This window comes from Hipposideros armiger, unplaced genomic scaffold (genome assembly GCF_001890085.2).
Source record: "Hipposideros armiger isolate ML-2016 unplaced genomic scaffold, ASM189008v1 scaffold_81, whole genome shotgun sequence".
In the NCBI taxonomy this organism is placed as follows: domain Eukaryota; kingdom Metazoa; phylum Chordata; class Mammalia; order Chiroptera; family Hipposideridae; genus Hipposideros; species Hipposideros armiger.
In genome coordinates, this window is record NW_017731431.1 from 1,435,255 (window position 1) to 1,449,769 (window position 14,515).

At 50.3% G+C, this 14,515-nt stretch overlaps 1 protein-coding gene across 6 annotated transcripts in view; it reads left to right on the forward strand.

Moving 5' to 3' along the window:
* Positions 1 to 14,515, forward strand: part of SIM1 (SIM bHLH transcription factor 1) — a 101,389-nt gene that overhangs the window by 31,806 nt on the left and 55,068 nt on the right. For all 6 annotated transcript variants that reach the window (XM_019643635.1, XM_019643634.1, XM_019643630.1 and 3 more), the window contains 6 exons: positions 8,644 to 8,726; positions 12,143 to 12,232; positions 12,721 to 12,829; positions 12,957 to 13,042; positions 13,728 to 13,927; positions 14,144 to 14,250. In XM_019643635.1, coding sequence (XP_019499180.1) covers positions 8,644 to 8,726; positions 12,143 to 12,232; positions 12,721 to 12,829; positions 12,957 to 13,042; positions 13,728 to 13,927; positions 14,144 to 14,250 — 675 coding nt within the window. The remainder of the gene's footprint in view (positions 1 to 8,643; positions 8,727 to 12,142; positions 12,233 to 12,720; positions 12,830 to 12,956; positions 13,043 to 13,727; positions 13,928 to 14,143; positions 14,251 to 14,515) is intronic.

Here is a 14,515-nt window from a genome sequence, read left to right on the forward strand (position 1 = left end):
TATAAGGCCTAGAAGTTAGAAGAGGCGTGCTATTGACATGATTTGAAATGTTTATTTAGATTATGAAGATTTGCTGTGTGAGGACAGAGCAGCCTTCACAAAACACTCTCGTGTATAACATTTCCCATTTATACTCACTGGGAAAAGGACACATCTCTCTTCCATTTCCTAATCATTTTCTTTACCCACATTCAAATAACATGGACAGGAAAAAAATATATATGTAAATATATATTAGATATGTCTTTGCTGGGGGGGGGGTTGGAAATGTAAAGGAGAGAATACCAAACAAACAAAAATCCAAGGGAAAGAACCCTGTTTATTTACAAAGGAGGACTTATTTGACCCAGAGAGGTTTATGTTATTGTTGATTTGGAATGTTTGGGGTTTGTTGTTTTCTTTTAAGGAAATAGTCATTATTTGGCTTGGAGTTTCACGTTGCTTGATCTTAACTAAAAGTTATTATCTGAGTCAAAATCTTGCAAAGCATGTTCCAAATTAGTCATGGGCACTAAAGGAAAACTTTCCAATTATGGTTCATTTGTACCCCCAAACTATAAGTGGTGTTATGGTCGTTGTGTCTTAAAGCAGTTCCTTGAACAACCTCATCTGCTCCTGGAAACCACAGGAGGAAAGGGATCAAAACCTAAAGTACCTGAAAAGTTAAAGGGGGTGAGGGGGAGAAGAGGGAGAACTTATATATATTTTAACACCATGCTTCCCATTCAAACTGTGCCGAGAATTGCTACTGGGAAACTTACTGTGATGCTACATTGCCTTCTGTTTTAAAAAGAGATCTCGTTGTCTTTTATACTGTCAGCGACTACTTTATAAAAATAAAGCTATTGCGAACACTGCTCGTCGCGCTGTTCCTAACAGGATTATTAGCAGTGATTTGTCAGTCTCTGCGGTCTCAGTGGGCTCCCTTTCTGCGTGATTTCTAGCGGGTCTCGTCAATTATCGGTGCCGATGTTGCTCGCTGTTTGATCAGAAGAAGCATATGGTGCTGCTGGTGGAGCTGCAAGCAATCGCGGGAGGAAGAGAATAGCGGGTCGGAGTTCCCGGGCGAGCACAGAGAGGGACCCGAGCTCCCAGGGAGTCCCCGGGCCAGGGCGCCCCTCTGTGTCGTGCAGATGCGGCCGGGAGGGTATTGGGCTGGGTTTTGTTGTTTTGGTTTTGTTTGTAAGACAGCAAGCTTTCTTATTTAAGGGCCAACACCACAAATTATAACTCGCGCAGTAAATAAATAGGAAGAACATTAGTTCTTAGCCAACTTCTTGTTATTCTTAAAGAGAGGGCTGGTGAAGACTCCCTCTGGAGTCCGGTTGGTGGCCAGGCCGGTCCCCTGTGGCTGTTTTAACTGAGACTGTGCTTTCCGCAGCGCTCCTCACCTTCCTCTGAGCCCAGGGCCCCGGGGTCCTCCCTCCTCTTCCTTCTGCAGATGAGTGTGAGTTTATGGGGAGGAGGGGATGGACGATGTGTGAACTCTGGGCACATCATTTATTTCCCCAGCTACTGTTGAGCTCATAACTCACCCCGAAGCCTCCACCCGGTGAATTAGACAGGGTCATCCCAACAGCTGGCTGCTAGAGAGGAGGTTTTAATTTTGAGGATAGATTAGCTTCAAAAATGCAAAACCCAAACACAGCCCTTAAAATATTAAAGAACAACAACAAACCAAAAAAAAAACCCAACAGCCTTTAAAGGAGTGCAATAATCACCAGCAGGAGAACTAGGCAGCACCTGCAGAGGGTGCCAAATTTGGGTTCAGCTGTTGACTGAAGGCAGGGGGTGGACAAGATTGGGTCCATGGGCAGTGAATGAAAATGAGCACTTTATATGGGGTTAATCATTTTTAGTGATGAGGAATGAAAAGAATTCGTTTGAAGATGAAGTTCATTTTTACATCTGTCTTGCCACCATCCTAGCACATAGTAGGTCTTCAATAAAATTTTATTTTAAGGATGGAATAAAGATAGTTATTTCATAATGGTAAGCATTCTATCACATGTACTGTATAGATTTTGCAAGGTATTTAATCTAAAATAAGTATAAACCTGATAGCATCTTATAGGCATAACAATGATTTTAAAACTCCACTGTTTTTGCTTATCCACATTGCATCTATAATACCCTGTAATACCAAAAGGCTTAAATCAACAAACAAAAATCTTTCCATACTCATATTTAAAAAACAAAATTTTAATCCTAAAGTATTGCTAATTCCCCTCCCCCCTAAATTGCAGAATACAATTCCCCACCCCACCACCCCCAGGGTCTAGTAGATTCCTTGTCTGGAAGCAAACTTCAGGTTTTATTTATCTGAATAGATAAAACTGAGCTGTTGAAGGAAAAATAGAGAAAGAGAGAGGGAATATGGATGCCTGGAATAATTAAGAATAAAGTATTAGATTGGAGATTTCATAGTTTAAAAAAAACTCAAGGAAGATTACTGTGAAATCATATCTCCCAACTGGCAACATAGCCTATTCTTAAACAGCCTTGCAAAGGAAAAATTGAGGCATCTAGAAATGTATGTCTTTGGTATTATCAAAGGCAGAAAGGCAGGATAAAAAAAAAGATGTGATTTTATTTGTGTGCAATTAGGACAAATTCAACTAAAAAATATATTTGTTATCCAGATATAATAGTTTTGGCTGGGAGGTGAAGTGGCTAACAGAGTAACCTTTGAAAGGATCAGACATGTTTTCACATCTATAGCCATTCAAAATCTTGGTAACATCACACTACCATTTCATTCTCAAGATGTCCTGGGATACTAAAAATAATCACAGAATTGAAATTAGTAACTGTGCATGAAGGAGTCTCTACAAAGGCTAGAAGGACAAGGATGATTAAACAAACCTCCACAGACCCTTTCTATAATACTCACCTCAAGATTGAAATTCTTAATCGCCTTATATTTTTCTGAGGCTGAGAACTGAAAGAGAAAAAGAGGCCCCATTTCCCACGTGGATGGGTGATTTAAGGCTGTTTTTCTTGCTGCTTGGGGAAATGATTGAGCATTAGGTTTCCATGTTTATTTTCTTACAGAAGTTTTTCTCATTTAAAAGCCTTTAAGCACAGTTTACGCTCCACGCTGGTTTTTCTCTGTTTAATTCCAGTTTTGATGTTGACTTAAAATGTAGAGTGCAGAACTAAACTCCGTGCAGAGCATTTGCAAGGCAGATTTATGTGCTGGAAATTGTAGATCAGATCAATGAAAAAACTACTTTTTTTTCCTTTAAATGGAGGGATTACTAATAAAAACAATAACAAAAAAAACCCACAACAAAAACAGGGTATCATAAGCTATGGTGGGATGCTTTTAAGCAGGGTACAAGTCACCCACCTGAAAGCTAAAATTAGGCTAAATTTACAGAGGACAAACGTGATTTCTAGGGAGTTATTTTTCAATTCTGGGGAAACCTTGGCAGCTTCCAGCTTTTGCAGACACAATCGTGGATACAGAATTCAAGCTCATGGATTCCTACCGCATTTTTCTATCTCTAGGTTCAGGTATTTCTCAACAGAGATTTAGACCCACCTAAAATGTTATGATTTTAGCTGTCCGCCCATGGTCACTCTCTGATCCCGGAATTTAAATTTTTGTTGAGCGGAGGAGGAGAACCTTAAATTATTTAGCAATTGGGCCTGCTAATCAGAAAGTACTAAAATCGTGTCTGAGAACTGCGAAGCACACCCTCTTCCGCAGGTAGCCCCATTGAGCAGGCAACTCCTGCGCGAAGTCGTTCGATCTTGGTGGCTCTGACCTGACTAGGGATAGCAACCTTGTCGAAGCCTCTACGGCGCCTCGGGCACAGGCCGAAGCACTCCGAGGGGACAAGCATGATGTTGCGGCCGACCCGCCAGGTCCGCGCGGTGTGACCCATTCTCTCCCCGCGGTCGCAGCAGCAGACCCGGGCCGCCTTCGCTGTGGTGGCCGCAGCGGAGGGTGCGCTGGCTCGCGGCCTCCGCACAGTGTCTCCTCACTCTCCGCTGGGCCAGGTCTCTGCCCGCCCAGTGTTCGAGGACATCTCCCCGCGCCTACCCTGTATGCCCGCCGTCCCTCATGCTGCCCGGGCCACTGTCCCAAGGACCCGCAGTCGTCTAAACCTTAAGACGAGATCCTGCCCAAGCGGGCCGTTTTGCAGCCATTGAAGTCGCGATAGCCAACTATTAGAACCGACATGGGATACGCCTGAGCCGCTTGGCAGCCCCGTCGGTCTCGCCTGCGCCTGTTTTGGGGACCGTGGCAACGCCCCGCCTGGCCACATTCTATGGCCCAACGTCTTGCGGACACCGCTTGACCCCTTTCAGCTGCCATGCAGGACACTCTTGTCAAGTCCGCGTGCATTTTTGTCCCACGGTTTCGTTGGAACCTGGCTGGACCCCACCTGTCCTGGTTTCTGCAGTTTTGCATTCTCTTGTGGTGGGCTCGGGCGCCCAAAGCCAGCTTGGCCCGCAGGCTCTCTCCTGACCCTGGAGCCCTAGCTAAGGGGCCAGAGCACAAGGGCGCTGAGAGTCTCCACCTCAGATTTACACTAACTTGAGTGGATTCCCCGGGAGCCTGCGGGGGTGCCCGAGGCAGACAGGAGAGAGCAGGGCACACACCGCCTTGCCAAGTACAGACACACCATGTGAGGTTCAGGCTGCCGAGCAGGACAGAGCCTGGCCCCTCGGGGCCACCGACGCCGTTGAGGGGTCGGCCACACCCGCCAGGTGGCCGAAGGCGGCCGCGAGTGAGGCGGGTCCCAGCGCCAGAGGTGGGGGATCGGTGCGTCTAGATGCGCGAGGCAGCCTCCTTCCTACTCAGCCGCGGCTCCGGGAGCTCTGTCTCGGCTCAGGGCGCCCAACCTTCATCCCTCTCTACCCCAAGGGCGCAGCCGCAGAGGCTCCCGGAGCCCTAAGTCCTTGGTTGCTGGGCCCAGGGAAAGGCTTGGACAGTGTGTACACTCAGCGAGGAAACCCGGCGCGGTGGAAAACCCAGGTGGCTAAGACAAGTCCCTTCGGGACCCGAAGTTAGGAGCGCCGTCTTGGATGTCATTCCCCGCCTCAATCACCAAGTTGTGGTCAGGCCATAGGAAAGCTCCTCCAGCCCCCACCACGTTGCCTAAAAGGCACATAACGATCTATCCGGGAGATGAAGGTTCCCCGGGAAGGGCTACAAGAACGACACATTTCTATTGAGATATAGTGTTTGTTTATTAAAAGAAAGAAAAAAAACGGTAGAAGCTTTTCTCTTCCTCCTCTTCCTGTCTGAGTGAAGGAGGCGATGATGCTGGGTCTGTAATCTATATTTTGTCAAGGGTATGAAATTCATTCCGAAGGAAAAGCTCGATCAATTTATTTTTGCTGCTTGCAATAACACAGCTGGATGATGCTTTGAGCTCACGCTAGACTGGGGCTCATCATTCATTCGCCAAGAACGGGACTAAATTGTGCCTGTGGGATTAGGTCAATTTTAGTGGATCTACTTCGCCTCATTTGGTTACTAATTGGTTTCTTGTTTTATAAATCGAAATCTCATTTTCAGGAAATTACAAAACCCGTGCAGTCAGTCCATTGAGGTAATCCTTGGGTCAGGGGGTATTTAAATGGAAATGGCTCCACTGCTCACCGAGGGTAAAGCAACAGTGAAACTTCGCCCGGCTTTTCACATGAAATGTGAGCTAGCCCTTTAGATCCATAATAGATACATCCCTTGTAATACTACTTATGTAAATATGATAAACCAGACTTTAAGGGAAGAGAGGGGCGGGGAGAAGCAAAATTTATCTGCTAAGGTTAATGTAGCATATCTTGGAAATCTTCCAAAATAGATTATGTTTTCCTTTGTCTTCGGCCACTTTAGCTGGGGAAAATCCTTTTGTCTAAAACCCGATTTAGTTATCGCCTCCCTCACAGAGCTCCTTTTCTCCTTTGCAAAACCCTGTTCCCTCGGCCTCACCGAATTACAAGAGAATCTTTAGATCTTGTTCCCACTGTAATCCTGCCGCAAAGGGAGCTGGTTTCCTCCTCATTTTAAACAGACAATCAAAGGATTTGCGAATTTTCTGCGGTAGGTCAAGTGCAGAAACGAAATCTCAGCTAACCCCCCTCGCCAACTGAAATTGGGTGCGGGAGCGCGTCACCGCAGGCAGGAGGTGAGGAGGGCCGGGGAGAGGGGTCTCTGGCCCACTCCCGGATTTTCGGAGACGAAACTCATGACCCGGTTTCAGGAGGTGTTCTGAGCCGGCTAAAAGGCGAGCTCAGACCTGGCATGAGGGCAGGAAAGCCCGGCAGGTAGACGAGGGCTGCCAGTCCCTTATAAAACATTAACCCAGACAAAAACCGTGTGACGGAGATTTCGACCTGGAACAAAAAGAGAAGGCAACGCTCGGTGAAAGCAAAAGGTTCCTTAAAAGGTCGGGGAGGTGGGGTGCAGGGAGAGGGCGAGGGAGGCCCCTGTTAACCTGTGCCGGCGGGCCGTTTATTAACCTGCGGGAAAGCCTTCTTTTCCCCGGGTATTCGCATACTAATGAGGCCGCAACCCGAGACCAACAGTCCAGGCGAGCGCCGGGAGTTCGGAACCAGTACTTAACCCCAGCCCAGCTTGGGGGATTTTCAGATGATTCGGGTCGGGAGGCCAATCCCGGGCGTCTTCCAGACGCCTTGGGGGACCTTCATAATGTTAGAATAAAGACATTTGTTGGCCCCAAGCGTAGGCTTTGCACCCTGAGGAAGACCTGATTCCAGACGCAACGTGGCCTCGGCCAGCCCCGCGCGCCGGGGAGCGCTCCGGCCTCTCCATCCCGCGACGCTTTGGGCTTTCAAGCCTCGCCTGGCCCCACGGCGTCCAAGGGCCAGCGCCGTCCGCGTCCCCGGCTGTCCCATCGGGATCCTCTCCCCCTTTCCCCAGGGCGGCCTCCATAGCCAACCCCGCCCGCCACTTCTTCCTGGTGGGTATGTGCGAGCGGGGATGAAAAAAATGAGCACAGTCAGAAACCGAGGAGGAGAGCTTAGCGGAGACAGGAGGAGCGAAGGGAAGGTGACTAGGCAAAGGGGTGTGTACAGGCAGCTGTGGCAGAGGCTCTCCCGAAAGGTCCAGGAGGACAACAACAAGGCTCAGGGCCGTGGAGCCACTCTGGGGAGGGAAACTGGGGCGGGCTAAAGAGTCAGAAGGGGTTGACCAGACGCAAGGGAGGGAGAGAAGTCCCGGCGCGGGCGGGAGCATCAGTGTTTGCAGAGCGGTGGGGAAATCGTTAGATTTATTTAGATGTACAAACACCCAGAAAGACCCGATTTGAGCTTAAGGGGCGCTCACGGTTACTCGTTACCAGGGTTTTGATCGTTTGCTCAGGAAGCAGCTCCTGGCCAACACATTTTAAGAGTCCCACTCCATGTTTCATTCTGAAAGGTCCGCCTCCAGCCCCATATTACAATGCAAGTGTTTGTCATTGCGTACTTCATAGTGATTTGACCCGTACCTCAGTAAATCAGTAAATCACCCCCCCCCATTTTTGGTCATGTTAAATCTTGTTTAATTATGTAAGCATAAAAGAGTTTACCTAGTTAAATTAATTTCAGCAGCAACACTGTTAAAAGATATTACCAGTAAGTAGTTTAATCTGGGTAGTGCAAGTTCCCTCTGCCTTAGTTTTCATTTTCTTTCTGTAAACAGGTACTTTAGCAGGTTCCATATTAATTTTTAAAACACCAGTCATGGGCATCCTGAGAATTCTAATTTTTTAGGCATCACCGGAAAAATTATTTGTGGCAAAGCCTGGAAAGACCTTTACGTGGTAGCATCAAGGAGAAGAAAGGGCTGCCTTTGTTAACAGTTGATACCTGGAAAGTAGAGAAACGGAATAGTTCTCTAATCCAGAAGATCATGAAAATATTGCTAAAACAGTGTTAGCACCTAAAAGTAGATGACTTCACAAAAGCTTGTGAGGGCTTTTTGGGGAATGGGGTGGGAGGGGGGAGTTGAGGTTAGGATGTGAAAGGCGGAGACTAGGAGGGAAAAGGCAGATGGAAGAAGGATTGCGCCGGGATGCTGTTGCTGGAAGTCATGGCAAGCAAACGGATTTTTCCGAAGGGGATTAAAGTCAGAGGCCCGGGGGAGGAAAATGGCTGGAGAGCCCCGCAGCCAATCAGAAAGCCCACCAGGAACCAGCTGGACCCCCCGCCACAGGTCACTCCCGGCAGGGCAGCGACATTCACTGGATGTGTGGACATCCTCGACCTCGTGATAAGGATGATGAAACTTTGGGTGAGAAAGTGTCCTTCACCCCTCTAAGCACACTAGTGAAACTGCACAATAGTTATCTCTGGGGTGCAGTGTCGAGGGTCCCTTCAGGCAAGGCTGTCCTCAAACTCGGCCACTTGGGGTCTTGCTACAAGAACGGTTAGCCAGGCCCTGCCGGCCCTTCTGGGAGAAGGAGTCTGACCTCTGTTCAACCCTTTAGAGGCTGAGAGGGCAGGGCCGAAATTTACTTGCTCCCATCCTTTTGCTGTCCAGGGGTGGGGTGGGGGGTGGGGGATTCCCGATCGTATCTGGTCGTGTGTGCGAGCTTGAGTGTACACCATGAACCCGAGACTAGTCTCACGGCCAGCCTGGTCGAAGTCCCATCACTAAAGGACGTCTCTTTGTCTCCACAGGGCTCGGCGAGGCGTGGGGCCATTCGAGTCGGACCAGCCCTTTGGACAATGTTGGCCGTGAATTGGGCTCGCATCTGCTCCAGGTACTGGCGCGGACCTCCCCGCCGCGCACATCCTTGGAGAATCCCTGCGCCTGGCCCCGCGCCTGGCTTCTTGTTTCCCAGAAAAATGGGATCCGGTCCGGACGTTGCCCTGTCGCAGCCACCTACGGTTTCTCCAAAGTTAAAAGGTTTAGCTCTTAACCTCGCTGGGTGCGGATGGCGTTTGGAGAGACCGAGAGAGAGGGAGGGAAGGTGATAATCGGCACGTTGGGTTTGGAAGGAAGCCCCAAAAGGCCCCAATCAGAACGGCTGAACCCAGGGAGGGGGCGCCATTTGACACCATTCGAAGCGCCCCCAGGCTAAGCTGCCGAGGCCGGGCTGCAAAACCGTCCGAAATGAAGGATTTACACAGGAAATAAGGGGAATCTGGTAGAAATGCCCGTCAATGCTTTAAGCTCATGCATTCCGGATCCAGCTGCGTCTGCAACTCGTTTCATCTCCTCTCTGTATTCCCGGGCTCTCTGCTCTCTCTCCACACGCTGTCACCCCAGGCCGGCCCAGGCCGTGTACAGACTCGCACGCGCACACACACACACCAACCCCAGGTAATGAGTTTATCCAGCGTGCAGGCGCCCATTACCGCGTTGTTTGCAGTGTACACCGTTTTAAATTGCCCGTTGCCCGCTTAAGTCGCCTAGCAAATATTTAAAATAGTAAAGCTCCCGGTGGCATTTTTAGGCTTGACACTTGTCTCCCACCCTGCATCCCTTTACTATTCAAGCCCACTGTGGGCTCCTTATGTAAGCGCCTCAAACCTAAGCAGGCAGCATGGGGGAACCTGAGCCAGTTCTCCCTGGTGGGCCAGGCCTTAGCAGCATCCCATGGCAGGAGTGCCGCGACATTTTCTGTTCCGTGGCTACCCCGACCCCTCCCTCAATCCCAGAGGCCAGACATTTTCGTTTCATAGAGTAAAGGAAGGCCTTGTTCGAGTACTCCCTCACAGGCCTGGCCTCCATACCTTTGAATTTCACTAGAAAGGCACTGCCCTCCCCCTCTCAGGGACAACTTCAATAGTTGTCTCTCAACCACTGATTCCACCCCACCCCCACCCCCAATCTTTCCATAGTACCAGTTATTTTCCCTCATCAATATAAAGGAGAACAAAACCTGAACACTCCCTTTCCCTTTCTGGCTCTTGCCCAATCGTTGCCTCTTCTTCTTCCCAAACTTCTGGCAGGAGTTAATTACATTGTTAATTTCCAGCACTCACCCCGCCCTCTCATTTCCACACCTCTGCAGGCTGGCATCTCTCACAGCCCATGTGCTCTGCTGGGCTCCACCACATTTTGATGGGCAGCATAAGATGTTCATCTCTTATCCTACTTTTTACCTCCTTCACTCCACAAATATAGCTGGGCCAACTGTGTGCCTCACAGAAAACCCAGCCTTTATAGAGTTTATTATGTTCTAAGGAGAGCAGCCTTGCAAACTCACACAGGTGCGCTGCGTAGTGTAACAGGTGGTGCAGGTGCTGTGGAGAAAAATAAGAAGGGAAGGAGGATGGCTGTGTCTCAGTGGTGCCATTTAAAATGGGGATGATGGCAGAGGACCTCCCTGAGAAGATGACATCTGGGTCTGATGGAGGTGACATTTCTTACTTGACATTCTCCCTCTCCCTAGGTTTCTGAAGTAGCACACTTTCCTGGATTCTTCCCCTTCTCTGCTTGCTCCTCTGATCTCCCCACCAATGTCTTGTTATAAATGCTGGCAGTTCCCCAAGGTTCCAGCTCTGTTTCTCCTCTCACAGCTTCGAGGCCTCCTGGGTGATCTCAGCCAATATCACCACCTCGACTCCTTTCTCCACATTTGCATGGCTCCAGCTGGTTTCTCCAGCCTGGATTCCCTTTCTGAGCTCCAGACCTTTATTTCCTAGTGCCAGCTGGACACATCCAAATGGAAATCTGCATACACGTGAAGTTTAGCATCTCCAAGACAAGAACTCATTCTCATCATCCCCCAGACTCCCAGTCATATGAAAACTCACCATGCTTCCCTCAGTTTTCAGCCTTGGTTAATGATGTTACCCTCCCTCTACTCAATCCCACTGAAGTCAGTCTCAGCTTTTCTTTTTGCCACCATAAATTCCACAGCCAGAACCATCTTTGATTTGGACTCTTCTTCCTCTCAATCCCTCTGGGGACCACTCAAGTTCAGGCTGACCATCTTTGATCTCCTCATCCCCATTCTTTCCTCCTGTCGGTGACTGTCTGCAATCTGCCAGAAAAAAACACATCTAAGCATGCTATTCCCCTGCTTAGAAACCTCTGTTGGAGCCCTGATCCCTGCAAGACATCTCTGAAGTCTTCCTATTGACATCTCAAACTCTCCCCAAATCCAGCACTGGTGCACTCCCTCAGCTCCACTCTGGTACACCAATCATCACACCTGAATATACCAGCTGTGCCCTCCCCCCAGTCTCTGCATTTGCCACATCAATCCTTCTGCCTGGGATGCCCTCCCTTCTTTCTCCAGTTCAAGCCTCCTCTTCAAGGCTCTGCTCAAACAGCTCCTCTAAGGCCTCTCTGACTCTTCCCAGTGCCTTTGGCCACTCAGCCTCTGGGCCCCCACAGCACTGTCTATTCAGCTGTGTGGCCTTTATAGGTCTTTAGTCCAGTCTTTAGGCCACTGCTGGACTTTCAGCTCCTTGAGAGCAGGATCTGACTCATTCTTATGTCTCTGTTGCCTTGACTGAAGGCTCATTCACAGAGATAAAGGGACAGTGAAAATCTAAGACTTCCCTTCATGGAGAGCCTGTCAGTTTGATACATCAGTGTAAACACACACACATCACACTATAGCACTACTCTATGGACTTGCTGCTCAGAAAGCCTCTCATCTTGTAAATCCCCCTCTCCCAGGCTCAGCGCACTGGCCAGCTGCCTTCTGTCTACAACTTTCAGACTGCAGCTCTTTCACATCATCCAATACCTGCTATTCCCCAAACCCTGCTAGTACTTTTTCCACTATAGGATGCTACCACTATGGAGTCCTCCAAGAAACCTCTGGTTCCTTCGGTGATCATTATCCCAAGAACCTAACCCACCTCTTTCAACAGGTTGTGATCCCCCGCCCCCCAGAATGTTTGTGTGTGTATGTTACAGATATATCTGCTTTGTCCATTTCAGTGGATCCTGAATCTTGGAGGGCAAGTAGCCTCGTCCATCAATTCTTCTGGGTCTCTTGCAGAGTGCTGCATTTCCCAGATGCTTAAAAATTTGGAATGAACAAAAGAGGCACTCTCATGGCTGGTTTTCTTTGCCCTATTTTCTGCCAGCCCCTCTTTACTTCATCTCTCTGTACTTCTGGCTGAGCATTTCTAAATTCTGCTCCCACTCCCAACCCAATTTGTCCCCATGGCCCAGAGGGTGGTCCATTCAACTCTGTTTCTATCTCCCCAGACCCTGGATGGTTTCATCTTTGTGGTGGCCCCAGATGGGAAGATCATGTACATTTCAGAGACAGCCTCAGTCCACCTGGGGCTTTCTCAGGTAGGTGAGTGGTCCACACCTCCAGCCTTCAGTGTTCACAGCCAGAGTTGGAGGCAGGAGGTGAGGGGTATGAGGGCTTTCCCAGAGGTTTTATATGTGCATTTATGGGACCGGAAACATCTCAGCTGGCAGGAGGTCTGGATCTGTCCTTTTCTCCTACCTTTAGCTTCCAACCGAAAACCAAACCTTGGAGACCTTTTTGAGTCCCTACCATAAGCCAAACAGCATGGGAGGCGGGTTATATACTTACGTCTTCAGCAGAACATTGCCAGGGAGCTACTACTGCTACTATTATAATTACTATTTGGTTCCTGTCATAGATGAGGACAGCGAGGCATAAATAGGCTGCAATAGGTAGCAGGTAGCAGAACTGGAATTAGAATTCAGGGCCAACTCTGGAGTTTTGCCTCCTGTCCTCACAGTCCTGTGGACCCCCTGGCTCCGTCTTTCCCCTCACCTTGCAGACGGTAATACCTTCCTCTTTATAGGTAGAACTGACCGGGAACAGCATTTATGAATATATCCACCCCGCGGACCACGACGAGATGACGGCGGTGCTCACGGCCCATCAGCCCTACCACTCTCACTTTGTCCAGGGTAAGGCAGGCGCATGCCTGAGACACTTGGGCCGATCGCAGCTTGTGGCTTTTCCCCAGTTAGCCCTGGCAGAGACCGAGGCGCGGCGCCCCACTCTCACGTCCTGCCCTCTGCTCCTCTCTCCTAGAGTACGAGATCGAGCGGTCCTTCTTCCTGAGGATGAAGTGCGTCTTGGCTAAGAGGAACGCCGGCCTCACCTGCGGAGGCTACAAGGTGCGTGACTGCGAGGGAAGATCCACGCCACCTAAACCGGGTGCAGGCGAAGGGGGCAGGACAACAGGCGAGAGCGGCACGCGGGGACGTTCCTGCAGCCGGGACAGCCGAAGAGGGCGTCCCCCGCACACGTCAACGCGGCGCAGGAGGGGGCGCATCACCAGGGTCGTTGAACTTTGTGAACACCTGGGGACTACGTTTTAAGACTAAATCTCACTGGGTCTGGCCCCTGAAGCTCTTCATCTGGGGCTCATAATGGGCCTGAGGGGTGTGCCAAGCGCCTGAAATGGTCAGTTGCTTGGGTGAATTCGTGGAGCTTACTCATGGCTTCAGATTCTGACCCTCAGAGAGGTTAAGAACCAGAGCTTAGGTCAAAATCCGTGTTCTCCTGTTTAATGAGATTAAACATGCAGGCTCCAGGGCCCCGCTTTGCGATTCAGTGCGATAGGGGTGGCAGGGCCCAGGTCTCTAGTTTTACAAGCCTCCAGGTGAGTTCAGTGAGGCAGTACGGTAATTTCCTTGAGACACCTTGGAGCACCAATAACTTTGGGCACCTGAGTGCGGGGGCGTGGCCCACAAAGCCTTAGAGGCCGAGTTGAGGCTCAAGGTTTTAATACCTTCCCCACCCTTTTGGGAGGTTTCCTGATTGAGTGGCTGAGTCTCACTCCCGCACCCTCCGCTGCAGGTCATTCATTGCAGCGGCTACCTGAAGATCCGCCAGTATAGCCTGGACATGTCCCCCTTCGACGGCTGCTACCAGAACGTGGGCCTGGTGGCCGTCGGCCACTCGCTGCCACCCAGCGCCGTCACGGAGATCAAGCTGCATAGCAACATGTTCATGTTCCGTGCCAGCCTGGACATGAAGCTCATCTTCTTGGACTCCAGGTGAGCGGCCAGGGCGGGGAAAGGCCCATCCCTGGCAGCAGGGCGGCCCTGCTCAGCGACTGGGAGCTCCTCGTGGACCTTAGGCGCCCATTTTGCAGATGAGGCGATTAATCGGACCCTGCGAAGTGAGGGTGGGTACCCAGGTCTGAGATGGCTGTGTGGGGCGGGGGGCATCCCCGCACCCCGCGCTCATCCCACGGGGCTTGCTCTCGGCAGAGTGGCGGAGTTGACGGGGTATGAACCTCAGGACCTGATCGAGAAGACTCTGTACCACCACGTGCACGGCTGCGACACCTTCCACCTGCGCTGCGCCCACCACCTGCGTAAGGAGCCACCCTGCCCGGCACCCGCACAACCCTGGCGCGTCGCGCGGAGTACGGGGTGGGGGGCCCCACCTTGTTTCTCTAACGTCAGCGGGCCACACAGGTGGAAGGAGCGTTTCGTTGTTTCCGGGGGAAATTCCCCTGGGAGGAGTTTTATTATCCTATGGATATGCTGCCCCCCTCCCGTTCTCCACAAACCTTAGTAAAGATGGGAGGAAAAACCGAGGCTAACCCACTTGGCTCATGCGCATTGATCCATATCACT